Here is a 14,153-nt window from a genome sequence, read left to right as displayed (position 1 = left end):
TAAAATAATAGAAAGATTATTTATTAATACTGATAACAGTCATGGTTTTCCTTTTTTTTTTGTGCAAATACTTCTTATGAAATAGTCTACGTTTGACAAAAACATTTTCACAAACCTGAAGTTGAAGAAAAATAAGTGCAACATTTCAACAGGTTTTGAATGAAGCCACTTGATGAAAGGGAACAATAAGCTATAAGCATTAACAATGGCGAATACAAGGACGTTCGTATGGACAGACGATGAAGTTGGATTGTTATCAATTATAAAACCCTGAAGTCCAAGGAGAACATGGACTGGGAGCCAAGCCCTCTCTGGATACCACCAGTGTTGCTGTTGTCCATCTCCTCCCACATGTGCATTACAACAATGTACTACAGCTGTGGCCCACATGCTACATGCAGTAGCCGCGATTCAGTAAAGTTGCATTTTCCCACATTTTCGCAGAGACAGAGCATTTTCAAAAGGTTGCGTTTAGCTCCGTTTCAACGGCGACGGAGTCGGAGCAATTCTGTAAAGTTCCACCTCGGGAGCCATTTTCAAAAAGTTGCGTTTTCAGCGGCTCCGGGAGGCTGTGGTCGTGTAAACAAACACCAAATCACAATGAAAGTTTTCCATTTTTCACATAAAAATGTTTTTGTGTAAACAGGGCCTAAGAGTGCATCAAGTTTTTTTTTTTGTTGTTGTTTTTTAAAGGGTAATAAAATATCTAAAACATTGACCTTTGCCGTTTTGAATGGTTTGGCATGTAACATTATTGAGAATTATCTCTGCCAGTATAAACTGTTAAAATGAAATTCTCACCACTTTTCATCCCAGCAAATGTATAACATTTTTCTCACAGCATCATCTATTTACTCTTCTTCAATCTGCCAAAAAAGATAAAACAGAGAAAAGGAAGAAAGAAAAGTTCCAATAAAGGAGAAACGTAGTGAAGTTTGGACGTTCTCTCACAGTTCAAGTCTGACATTTGACTTCCAAAGCAGATCTCGGAGGACATCCTGGTCTCATTCACTCAGCTTGCTTTCATGTCTACTGAAAATAGTGTGCGCAGCATACCAAGTGCAAAAGAAACCAAATGTGGTATTATGAAAACAGACTGTTTTTGGTGATTATGTTTCACTTTCCTTTGTTTTGTGGAATACAGTTTTTGGTTTAAGTGATTGCGGTTGCATTTTCAAATCAAAGAAACACTTTGATAGAATTAAAGGCAGGGAAACAGAAAATAATGGTTATGGTCTCGAAACATTAATAAAATCAGATCACAGATGCCAGGGAACAGTTGAACCGCGGTATGCTCACATGACCAACAAGGGAAAAAAAATAACAATAAAGAAACAGAGAATATCAATTGGTGACAATAGGCTACACGCTGTTTTCTGGAAATGGGATAAATAATTCTGCCGACACAGGGCAGGCTCCTGATGGGAGACGAGACCAAAAACCACGTGACGCTTGGATGTGTCGTTTGTTGTCATGTATTAATAATGAAGCCGCAGAGATCGGTTTTGGGGTTTTTTCCTTTTAAAAAAAAAAAAAAGCCATTACTTAAACTGGCAAACTCTTGTGAATGCTGACAGGCAAAGGTCCAGACATCGACCTGCAGCAATGAGAACGCTCGGAAACCATCCAACAAAATGCTGCACGGCTTTTCAGAACTTTCTCCCCCTTCCCCTTTCTATGTGTCCCTTCGGAGCAGGATCCTGTGTGTGTTTTGTCTGGGTCAGATTTACAATGGATCTACCCGGCCTGGTCAGCTAATTGGAAAAAGGTTTGTACATTATGAGGCCCACAGAGAGGGCTTTCAGCACCTCCACATTGAATGAGTAACGAAATCACGCAGGGGCAGGAACACAGGTGGTGCAGATGTACATACAGTATGTGCATGTATGCAGGGATAAATCCTCCCGCCGTGTGTACGCGCAGACAAAAACCGGCGAGTTTTCAAGGCCCGTGCAAATTAGAGAGAACTTTTTTGGCACGCTGCGCACATTACTGAGTGACATGAGGACTGAAAAAAGAAATCTGAACATTCGGCGACACGTGTTTGGTGTTTGAGAACATGCCTCTCAAACATATGTTCAGATATCTGAAAGACGTAACAACAGTTTGCTTGATCTGATTCATTTAAAAAAAAAAAAAAAGTGTCAAAACCTCTCTTGTACTGAACTCACTGACCCAACAGACAAGATGCTGCACCTACACCTTGTTTTTATTGATAAAAACACACACACACAGACATACACACACACACACACACACACACACACACACACACACACACACACACACACACACACACACACACACACACACACACACACACACACACACAGCAAGGCTGAATATATGTGAGCTACACTCCATATCTGATTTGACCTTTTAGTTCCATTATGAATCAGTAAAGAGGCACACTCTCTGCATATTGGACTGCCCAATAAATACGGCCCATTGCATAAATCTCTCATCACCCCAAGGTCTTTTGTGTGTCTGCCCAGCAGGAGGTCCTGAACTTGGCAACAATCGAGAGACTTTGAAGACTTTCCAGTAGGGCTAACACACCACCGCAGACTCTGGCTATAATGGGATGGCGAAACAGGACACCTCATGAAAATAATACCTCCAGGAACAATGTGAACAATAGTCTGGTCTTGTCATTAATGAACGCAGGTTAAACAGCAGTCACAGTCATTATGCCGACAGTTGCCTCGAGATTATTATTTCATTTCGGAGATAATTAAGACAGAACAAATTCACTACTTCTGGTTGCCAGACTAACGAGGTGGAAATGTCCATTGCTTCGTTCCAAGCTGCCTTGTATCAACACTTGGGCGAGTTTAAACAGTTAGGTTAGTTTGAAGTAACAAAATTATGGCTGCAAATTATTCATGATAGTTTTTTTTTTCAAACAAACGTCAGCCCCAATAAACTTGCATTAATAAATATTAGACTATTATACTGCTACTTTGAAATATTACCAACGGCATGTTCTTGACTTTGGCCTCCATGCAGCTGACATCTTTACTTAAATACACATTAACCAAAAAAACAATATTATATTTTTTACTTAACATTTGAATGGAAATACCAAACAGAACGCACATTGGAGTTCAGGTCAGCGTTGTGGCGTGACAGCTCGCAGTGCTTAAAATGGAAAGTCATACTCGCAAACTTGAGCTGTCTAGGCCACGCTGATACAACACCCAGAGAGCTTTTACACTCGGCCTGAATGTGTGAGTGGTGTCTGGAGTGGATGGATGAAAAATGGCTTGTTAAAGGCATGAAGCCTCAGAACCCGGGCGGCGAGATTTATGTCTGGATATGAGCTCACATTTCTTTAAAAGGTAGATCGATGGCCTGTGAGGGAGACCGGCATCATCCGATTAATCTAATCAATGTATCGTGTGTGTGTTTTGTCAATCCAAGATTATAATATGACACACACGCAGACACACAGTCAAGAGTCAGTTCATGCTTGGCAGTGGTAAGCGGTGATATCCCGTCCAGTGCAGCTGGTGCGCAGCCTCCAGGCAGCCCTGTGCTCTGGGAGGGAAGCCTGGTTTGATTTTAGTCCAGGACAAACCAGGACTTTCACATTCCTGCTTTTCAATTGGAATTAACATATTTGTTACTGCCTGGGAGACTGATATAAACATATGCTTATTGGGGAATTTGGAGAAAAAGGCAGTGGAATAATGGAGTCTAAGGTGAGGTGACGTTCACCCTCAGGGCTAGCCCATTTAAAATTATCCATACCTTTTCTCTCTCTCTCTCTCTCTCTCTCTCTCTCTCTCTCTCTCTCTCTCTCTCTCTCTCTTGCTCGCTTTCCCTTCACTCTATCTTCAGTGGAGGCTTTTCCAAGCTGGAAAGTTCTGCCTCTGTTACATAAACTCCAGCTCGAGCGGCTGCCCAGGTCAAGAAAAAGGGAAGAAAATGAGAGGGAAAAACAAGAGAAACATTTTTTGTTTTTTAAGTGTATTGTGGGAAAATGAGGCACAGAGATAAAAAAAAAGAGATCTGGAATGGGTAAACCTGTATCATCACAAATGTCTAAGACCTCCTCTTCATCAGATCCTGGAGAAAAGAGGAAGAGCAAAAAGAGCGAGAGGAAATTAGAAGCAGAGTGAAAGCAGCTTATCATCCAAAGCGCAAGAAAGGGAAAGGAGGGGAGGGGGGGCTGAAAACAAGGCATTTAACAGCTCAGCATCATCCAGGACCTGCCTAAAACGCTCAGGGAACCAGTCAGCTCTGTGGTGAAAAGAAAAGAGACCCAGCTTTGGACAGCTTTCAGACCAACATGTCTTCCTATTGAAAAGACCCGAACACAAATCTCCAGTAATGCAGGATTCTCTTGTATGGGTCACCTAGTTCTCAACCCCCCCCCCCCCCCCCCCCCTCCACCTTTAGAGGTGTGTTTTCCCCCCTTTTCTGCCAACACTTCTGAGGAACCACACACTCGTTTACCACCGGATGTACGTCGCATGCTAAACTGCTGAGTTATTAGATTTATAGGAAGTGATCAACCGTTTGTCTGGAAGTGGGCGATGATTCATATTCCAAATGGCTTGCAGATGCTGCAGCAGATCTCAGTAGGCACGTGCTGCGACCCAACACCAGAGCAACTCATAATTGCATCTCAAAACCACGTCCACGTTTATTTGCAGGGGTGTTTACGCACAGAAATCCCGGAGGAACTTCCCTCTCAGACCGCTAAAATCACACGGAGCGGCGGGGTCTGCGCTTTAGCAGACAACTGTGGGGCCCTGCACGTTACACGACTACAACTCCTCTCTTGGTTTTCAGGTGTTTCGTTAAGTCGACCACCTCTTCACTTTCCTTCTCTTACAGAGTTGCATTCTCTTCCCATAAGGGGCAGGTCTACCCTGCCGTCATCGCTGCTCTTTCCACCGATCCGACACAAAACGCGCACTCCGGATATCTCTGTCAATCCTGGGTAACTGCATCTTCAGTCAGCCTCTTCCCCACACAGGAGACGGCGCATTTCCCATCAGACGCGGGAAATTCCCAAGAGGTTGATTATCACACATCCTCTGTTTGATTTAGAGGGTGCTCGCTTGCCTTCAGCAAATATATTACAAAGTCAATACTAGAAAACCTGAAAAAAAAAAAAAAAGACTTAAACACTGAGAAGAGAAATAAAGTGTGTGAACTAAGAGACACAGTGGGTGGAAATGGATGAAGTAGCGGTAGAAGAAAGCGATGCGGTATTCAATAAGCACAGGTCAACACCGGGCTGTGTGCTGGGCTTTACTGTCACAGCGTGCCTTTCACCATTTGTTCCCCATAAAGGCCACATGGAAATGTTTAACTGGCTTAAAGCAGATCAGCGCGTGCTGTCTCAAGCCTGTAACATTTGCTACTTGTTTTCCAGGTCTCTCCTAATAAAGTGATCTGAAAAATAGAAGCAACTCTAATAAATTAGATTAATGAAATACAATAACATATCTTAAAAAAATAAATAAAAAAAAGACTGTCAATGGGCGACACTGAACAAAGTGTGTCTGATATGAATGATGGGAAAAGTGTTTTCAAACCACAATGTAAGCGTGACAGGAGGAGGGAATAAACTATTAAAAGAATAGCATCTTAAAAGTAGTTCCTTGTGGTTATTAAGCCTTAAACGCCTCAACAAATTTTCTTTTTCTTTTACATTTTGTGAAAACATCTGCAGTCCTGCAGACTGAATAGAGATTACCGATACGCAGGTTATGAGGAGTGAAGACATAATGGAGGATCTGTTAGTTTGTAGTCTTCAATCTGACCTGTTAATGACCAAGAACTGTGAAAGCAATCAACCAAAGCGCACGGCGCCTATCTGCATGTTTGGATGAGAGCATTATTGTCCGTGTTCACACCTCTTTGTGAGCACGGTGACGGGTTATAAATTCATCCTCACATTGGCCTCCGTGTGACAAACGTGTGAATATGTGTCCGCGCATTTGTTAGGTTGAATTCCTGCGAGCATATGGCAGAGGGATACAGCTTCTCACAAGTGCACAAACACAGCTGTCCATCCATCCCCCAGGTACGCCGTTTCTATCCTGCCAATTCATTTACATTGAGCTTCTGCGCGCGCGCACACACACACACACACACACACACACACACACACACACACACACACACACACACACACACGCACACACACCAAAAAAAAGGTTTCCTGCGCAGCGTTCTGTCCAACATCCACATCGCCGTGTGCACACATGTGCGCATGTAATGTGTTGAGAGCTTGCCTAATGGCCCACTGAGTTTATTGCCCACTGTCTGCCCCTCACGCTGCTTCCACTTTCCACACTTGATCCCTCCAGATGAACGCCGCCACAGACAGGTGCGGGCAGAGGCCCCGGGCGCTCAAAATGACGGCAACACAAAACCTTAATACATCTTACTAAAGTACAAAAGACTGCAAGTTGTCATCGTCTCTCAAGTCTCGAGCCAAACAAAAGATAGAATCCACATATTGGCATCTCTCACTGGTGTCTTTTCATTTTTGATCATCTGAAAAAGAAACTTTATCTAGGTTCCCTGGCAACACTGAGCCAACACTCCCACAAATAAGGGAATGTATCTCTCCCGCAATATCCATCTTTGGCCAAAAATGCTAAATGTACACAGCTGAAGGTGCACGTTTGCAGGCTACAGCTGAGAAGTGTAATGCACACAGCGACCTCTGGTGGCTGTGTGGAGAACTTAACTGCAAGTGTCCATTGAAACTGGAAAACCAGACACAGGTTCATGCAATAGCAGCTATAAAACAGGTTGTGTAGAGCCTTAATGTTTCCAGCAGCCAATGTCTGACAGATTGCACCAAAACTGAAAATCCCTATCTGACCATCGCGTCCTTTAAGAGAATCGTGAGTTTGGTAGTAATGTCATTGTTCCGTTTGGTGAGCTTCCGGCACGCACGCGCGCAGATTACTTCCACGGGCCCTGAACCAACATGAGAGAGGCACTCGGTCTGTTATTGTTTGTCTTCACAAAGAAATAACATGCACACAGCACTTTGAAACAGAGAGGGCAAGGTAGTGCAGAGAACATGTGTGGAGCGCGGAGATGTTTTCAGTCCTCTTCCAGGCCTGCAGCAGGTGGTTCCCATTCTGAGCCGGTTGTTTTTTTTCGAAAAATCAATTTCATTGAAAATATCAGGAGAAAGAGCCACATTACAAATGAACAAATATAGCACTTGATTGATTGGACTTAAGTTAATGAGAGTAGAGCAGTAGAGAATTGATTTGTGTTCTTAAAGAAGAAACAGACTGCAAATAACCAGGAATGGTTAAGATTTTCTGCTTTATGTCGAAGAAAAACCCCAAAACATCAGCAAACAAACACACATATCCACTTGTCAAGATACATAGATGTACACATCAACAGAAGAAAAGGTGGATCCGTGACAGGTAAGTGGTCAATGGGATCATACATGGAAAGTGTCAAGTGTCGTTTTCAACAGATCCACTGCAAAACAGACTCTTATTTTCAAAGTAGCCGTGTCAGCTAACTGTTTTTTATTTTCTCTTTTGCACCACCTCTTCAAATCGCTACCATCCACAAACAGGATGAGCGAAAACAGAAAAGGCAACGTGACCTGAAAGTAATTGAAAATTATGAGATGCTTTTTGAACTGGAGCGGTGATCCATTTCAGATGTTTCTGGTGAATAATCAGGCCTCTGATGTTCATACTGCACCCAGTCATTGACATTTTAAAGCAGGATACATGCAAAATAAACATCCATTCGGGCTGTTAAGATTTATATTCTTCATCCTTTAAGCTTCCCCAAATGTCAAAGTGTTCCTCGTAAACGTTTGTCCTCTCTCTTGGTGGGACGATGAAACATCTTTTTCTCCTCTGAATCACTCGTCTCCTGCCGGAATGTTTTCTTCGATCCTCTTAATGAACTTCATGCGGATTTCTGTCACATTGTCCCCTCGGAGTGTGTCCTGAGCAAACTTCACATCCACCGCCATCTGGACCTGAATCACATTCACAATTGGTTATGCTTCCACATGCAAACACTGACAGGAACAAAAGAATTTCCTCATTTGTTTGTTTTGCTTATATGCGATTGTACAGCAACCACGATGTAACTAGATTATAACTGGTGTTGCCAGAAGCTGAAGCAGACCTTTTACATATCCTCCACATGTTCAAAATGCATAATCCAAAACTTCAGAGGAGGGTTGATGGGTTTTTTTTGGGGGGGGGGGGGATCCTTTGAGATCAGTATAACCATGTAAAGTGCTAAAATTACCATTTCCAGCGCCCCTCTGAGGACCCCGCACAGCAGGTTGGAGTAGATGAGTGTGCTGTGGTTGTCTGGCAACTCCACAAAGTCGACCAGCGGGTTATTCTCCAGAATGAGGGAGAACTCGTCTCCTGCGGGGCTCCAGTTGGTCACGCTCGGGGTGACTCCCAGGTACATCTTAAATGCAACCTAACCCGCGGGTCACACAGAAGGGAAAAGAGAGAAGGGGTTACTACGACTCACCGTGCATTCACTCCGCTGCAGCACAACTTACTCCCTACCAAAATAATGGCGCTGGTTCATTTCTATCACTATGGGTTGATTGATACCTGTACATATAACTCAACAATGATTCTATCCGAGTCACCTGAACACCTTGAACTAGCTCACAGACACTTCAAGAATGATGGCGTTTCTGTTCTGTACCGGCTGAAAGCTCTTGATAAAAACTATGTACACAATGCAAGTCTGAGTCACTGTTGCCTGCAACGTAAAGTCTATAATGGAACTAAAGCAGCATCTGGGACTGACACACAACATCCATTGCAATGTAATCAAGAGGAAGAGAGAGTTTTCATTTACTGGAGCCTCAATGTTCATGTTCATGAGTGCACATCGCTGGAGCGTCAGTCCAAATCGCCCGTACACACCTCCGTTCTGATAAATGCTGTCGCTTGCTCCTCTTCATCATTTTGGCACAGGAGGGACAGCAGGCTCACTCATTTGTCACCGACAAATAAAATCTTTATGAAGTGGCCCACGGTCCATGTTGCTCCTCGCCATTAAGACGGCAGATTCAATATTTTATGAAACAGGTCTGGTGAATAGTCTTATATTTACAGAGAGGAATACAGATTAAACCTAGGTTGTTGTTTCTTTTAACCACAAACGACCTCCAGCCACTCAGAATGTGGCGAGAGGTCACCTGATTTGTTCCACCATGTCAAACCGCTGTGGTGCCCCGACACCTTGAACAAGCAGCATTCACACTTTAAAGGCAGTTAAAGGGACGAATACATCTGGAGAAGAACTTTTACATCTGGTTTTGTGTTTTAGCCATCGAAGAAAAAGAAGACTGTGTGGTGATTTGATAAATGAGAATAAATTAGAGCTATGGGGCCGATGAGGTTTCTCTCTGTTAAAAGCACCTGGAAATAACTGTGTTCTATGTGGCGCTATATAAATAAAGTTTCAATTGAATTGAATTTTTCACTGCAGTTAAGGAAATCACCATGGCAAGCAGGAGGAATGAAAACCTCGGCCTTAAGTTGAGACAAACGCTTCACTGTGTAACCTCACAGGCTCGCTAAACTTCCCTTTCTCTCTCCGTTTTCATTCATCTCTCTGTCTGCTCTCTCCATACTGGGACAGGTCCACACTCTGACTGGCGTCGGACCGTCCAGTTACCTTCGCAATGACATCAGCCGTTTCTCTGAAGTCCTGACACCTGCCGATGGTGGAGCGTGCCAAGAAATCCTCGATCAGACGCACGCCGATGTTATAACCCCTATGACAGAGAGACAGAGAGACAGAGAGAGAGAGAGAGAGAGAGACAGAGAGAGAGAGAGAGAGATGAAATCATTCCTTCACTTTCATAAAGACAGGGTCAGTGCACCGTAAAAAGACCGTTCTGAGTGCGCCCAGACTTTCTTTTTTTTTCATAAACTTGGCAAAATAATAATAATTCTGATGAGAAGGTGAGAGCAGCTCATCCTAACTTCTGACTCTGAAGCCAACTGATGCATCCCGGTCCTAACATGGTCCGTCTCTGACCGGTCGGATGGCAGCTGGCAGAGTGGGCAGTGCAGAATCGCTGCCTTCTAAGGCCAGGAAAAGAGGAGCCTCATCCTGACTGAACCCGGAGACAGCTCGGGGCGGCTGCACAGCAGAAACAAAGCAAGTCCACTCCCAACTCGAGGCACAGGATGTTCTAAAAGGTTAGAGCCATATCCACATGGTTTTCTCTGTGGAGCTCGCCCTGTGGCTTCAGTCCAGACAGCGTCTACGTTGCCCACAGCTTCGGACTTAAAGACGGAAGGAAGCTTTGGTTCAAGCGCCACTCCACTTCCTGAACTAAAACCCCCTCTACTGCCCAACATACTATCTATCCACCTCAGTGTACGTGTGTCTTCTTTCAACATGTTGATGTCACATTTTAACAACCAGAAACTTTTGCACTAAATCTCCCTATTGCCACCCGAAAAACAACTAGAATAAAGGTTTTTCAGCCAAAACAAGACACAGAAAAACGTTATGCTTTCATTTTCAGTCGGCTCGGTTACTGTAACGATCTTTTTTACAGTTCTTAACAAAAAGTCCTTATAAACACCGAGAAACTGGACCATAATCGCACCGATCATCAAAACACTACACGAGCTCCTCGTGAGTCAAAAGAATTGATTTTAAGATCTTGCTGCTGCCCCACAAAGCACTGAATGCTCTTGGACCGAAATATATGCAAGATTTATTAGTTCCCTTTGAAGCATCCAGACCTTTCAGGTTGTCTGGGAACCAAACGGAGTGAAGCGGCATTGAGTTCCTGAGCTTCTTCACAACAAACTTCCTGAACACCTGAGGTCTGCTCAAACGGTCAGCTTATTTAAATCAGGGCAGGAACCTTTATTGTTCACTGCAGCATTGTCATGAATTTCATACATTACTAACTAACTACTAACTAACTACTAAGATTGCATTGATACAAGCTTCATTTTCATTTCTTAACTAGTCATTCTCCTGTTTTAATTGCTATTTTGCTTTTACTGTCCTAATATCATGTTTTATTTTCTATGATTTTATAGTAATGCTATATATTTCTTTGCCTATGTGAAGCACGTTGAAATGCCTTGTGTATGAACGGTGCTATAAAAATAAACTTGCCAAGCGTTAAATTGATATAATATGTTGCACTGTGTTAATGTTGTCTGTATTAGTTGGCTCTCTGAAATAAATAAGGTTCTTTATATTTGTGCTGTATTCAGGCTCGGAACTTGTTAAAAAAAAAAAAAAAAAAGTGTAATTTTGCCTCTTCTAAAGGTTTCTGTTCTGAGAAATAAGAGCAGACAGAAAAGTGTGAGGAATAAAACCTCATTTATTCACGCCACATTTCTGTTCTCCTTGTTTTCACAGAATAATCTGAGCTAAAACCAGAATGTGTCGATGCAGTGTGAAGCTGTGACTTGAAGGCAGACATCTGAGAGGCTTGAAAAAATCAATTTGCTCCGGTGCTAAACAAGCAAAAGATCAAAGTGAAGCATCCTCTTCTTTTATGTGCTCATGGGCACAGGTACAGAGTACGCTGTCTCGTTCACAGAGCGGGGCTGCATCTTGTTACAGATGGACAAGATAATAAATAATGCATGAAGGATTGTATTTGCTACAATCGGGGACGAGCTGCATGCTGATGTAGTGGCTCGCTCTCCCGTCACACAGCAAGAAGACGCGGGTCCAGGTCAAGTCCTTTCTGTCTGGGGTTCACATGTTCTCCCTGTGCATCTGGAGGGTGTTCCTGGAGACCGAGGCTTCTTCCCACGGTCCACAAAAATTAAACATTCAGATTGAATCTAGCAGTTACAACAAAAGCTAAAAACAAATAAATACAGTAGGTACAGGTGTAGATAGATATAAAGAAGGATTTCCTTCTGAACTTAAAGGTGCTTGTTTCATACTGAGCAGCAGTTGAGAGGGTGAACATGTCTAATTCAAGACATCTGAGTACTCACATCTTGTCCAGCTGTTTATTGACTTCCTCATCATTCTCATAGTCCTTACAGAGCTGCGTGACCAGGGCTCCGTACGTCAACGTGAACAGCTCGGAGTTCTGCAGAAAAACAACACAACATGGTCGTCAGATTGGATGTCATGACGACAACGAATTACAACTCTGGGTCTGGGGAATCTGGCATAGTAATACACAAACTTTCATTTCATATTGTCAATATTTATCTGCATTGTTGCTGAAGTTTAAACTGCAATTCACTTCATGAGTCTGATTCCACTTATTCTCATTTCTGTCAAAATTATCCATTTCAAATGCAGGATTATCTTATGTAACTTGACGTTGTAGTGACACATGAATGAAAGTCTGCATATTTTGCGTACAATTTTTTCACTCTACAGTATATGTTCAATTTACAAGTCATTCGCCTCTCCGCGTCTTCTGTGGATGTACAAATAATAGTGCAGATGCAGACCTACTTTTTCTCTGTCCTTGTCTTTTTTTTTTCTTCTTGTCTATAAATCTTTGAATGGTCTCAGGCATAAATACATCTCCGATTTACTAGTAGAATAAGAAACATCTAGAAACCCTGAGGTCCTCAGAAAGAGATGTACGAAGTGTTCCCGGAGTCAGAAGAAACAAGGTGACAGCTTTTAGTTCCTAGGCTCTTCACCTGTGGAATAAACTTCCTGCTGCTACACACACTTCTTTTAAGTCAGGTCTTAAGACACTATAAATTTCTCAGGCTTTCCATTAAACAATATCTTTCGCTTATTATATGACATTTATTATTATACCATATTATTATTATTATTATTATTATTATTATTATCGGAAATAACTAATAATCAGATATGAGGATACCTCGATTAATTCAAAACGTGAAATGGATGCATTATTTGTCTCTCTAATTAATAAAGCCTTTGCACATTACTTGAATTTAAGAATATTCTCAATAAATCAATAGTACTTTGTTATAGTTGTTTATAATTTCATGTAGTCGCTTAGCAGAGTTTTACCTTCTTATGAGGAGTTTGCCACAGATAAATCAACACATGTAAATGTACCTGTATGGAAGTAACGTAGTTTTAGGGAGAACTTATCACGAACGCATATAGACGCTTCACTTTTTATTTTAAATACGTGAAACATTAACTCTTGTTTAGCTCGTGTTCCTCGTCACTCTACTTCCTCCTCTCAAAGCTAATAGCCGACATTCCAATATGAATGAAATGTTGCTCTAAACAGCCCATAAACATAACTTAAACATCTATTTAAGCATGCCGAACAAACACAGACGAATGACATTAATTTAATTCTCCCAAACAGTGAGTAAATATTGAATTTAGCTAGCTGTTAGCGATTAGCATCGAGCTAACTGGAGTAGCCTGAATTATTATTGTTAATCCTGTGCGGGTATCCTACCATCTTCTTGTTGTCAGTCGCTCGGTTGGACTGCCTGGACATTGTGGATAATGTTTCGGGCGCACACAGGTAGCGACTCGATAATAATCCTTTATTTATTTGATTCTGCTTAATCTGTTGTTTCCGTAGCCACCAGTGCTGTCACGAGCTCACAGAGGCGTCATTCAGGCTGCGTTAAACCAGAAACCTCCGGTTTGACTTCAAAATAAAACAACCACGCTGTACAAACCAATGCATGATACTGATATATTGGGGGGGGAAATCATGTTATGAAGGTTAAATTTAATTGAATACAGCTATAATGAAAGCATGTTACCTTTTTCTGTGGATAAAGACACACATACAAACAAACAAAATATTATTTGTCATTACTTTGGAGGAAAAAGGAACGCATTTTTTTGGAGTATTTTGACAACTTGATTCACGCAGATTCTTTTTTTCTTTGGTTGTTTTAGTGGCATGCTGATACACATTGTATAGTGTTACTGCCCCCTGTGCTCTGGAAGAGGATAAAAGCCTCCATGTGTCTTCAAAAAAATAGTCTTACAATTTGCCACAGGATGGCAGTATGCATTATGCGTCCCCTCTATGCGCATTCACATTAAAACAAGCTGCATATTTCTTTAGGGTGTCAAAACTGACGTTCTGCGGGCCGCAACTGGCTTCCGAGAGACTCCAATCTGGCCAGCGAAATGAAATTGACCAGCTGTGAGAAATTATGACATGAACTGCAGTGTATTTATTTGAC

The 14,153-nt window shown here is 42.2% G+C and overlaps 1 protein-coding gene across 2 annotated transcripts; it reads right to left on the bottom strand.

The window, feature by feature from the left end:
* Nucleotides 1–7,294: 7,294 nt before the first annotated feature.
* On the bottom strand, nt 7,295–13,578 carry trappc3 (trafficking protein particle complex subunit 3). Of its 2 annotated transcripts, none has more exons than XM_080485308.1 (5): nt 13,406–13,578; nt 11,985–12,082; nt 9,673–9,772; nt 8,272–8,454; nt 7,295–7,993 (listed from the first exon to the last, which is right to left on the bottom strand). In XM_080485308.1, exons 1-5 carry the CDS (start codon nt 13,445–13,447, stop codon nt 7,874–7,876), a joined length of 543 nt encoding a protein of 180 aa, XP_080341434.1. In that variant the 5' UTR covers nt 13,448–13,578; the 3' UTR covers nt 7,295–7,873. The 2 variants fall into 2 exon arrangements, with proteins under 2 accessions (XP_080341434.1, XP_080341435.1); XM_080485309.1 differs by lacking the exon at nt 13,406–13,578 and adding an exon at nt 12,460–12,763.
* Between the last annotated feature and the right edge of the window lie 575 nt (nt 13,579–14,153).

This window comes from Lipophrys pholis, assembly GCF_963383615.2.
Source record: "Lipophrys pholis genome assembly, chromosome: 17".
Lineage (NCBI taxonomy): Eukaryota > Metazoa > Chordata > Actinopteri > Blenniiformes > Blenniidae > Lipophrys > Lipophrys pholis.
Note: the sequence above shows the minus strand (reverse complement) of the source record. Positions and strands in the feature narration are given on the sequence as shown.

Coding starts and splice junctions, on each gene's coding strand:
- trappc3 (XM_080485308.1), bottom strand. CDS start 13,447: ATGTCCAGGCAGTCCAACCGAGCGACTGACAACAAGAAGATG. Junction 12,083..13,405: donor CGACTGACAACAAGAAGATG/GTAGGATACCCG, acceptor GTTTTTCTGCAG/AACTCCGAGCTGTTCACGTT. Junction 7,994..8,271: donor TCAGAGGGGCGCTGGAAATG/GTAATTTTAGCA, acceptor AATGTGATTCAG/GTCCAGATGGCGGTGGATGT.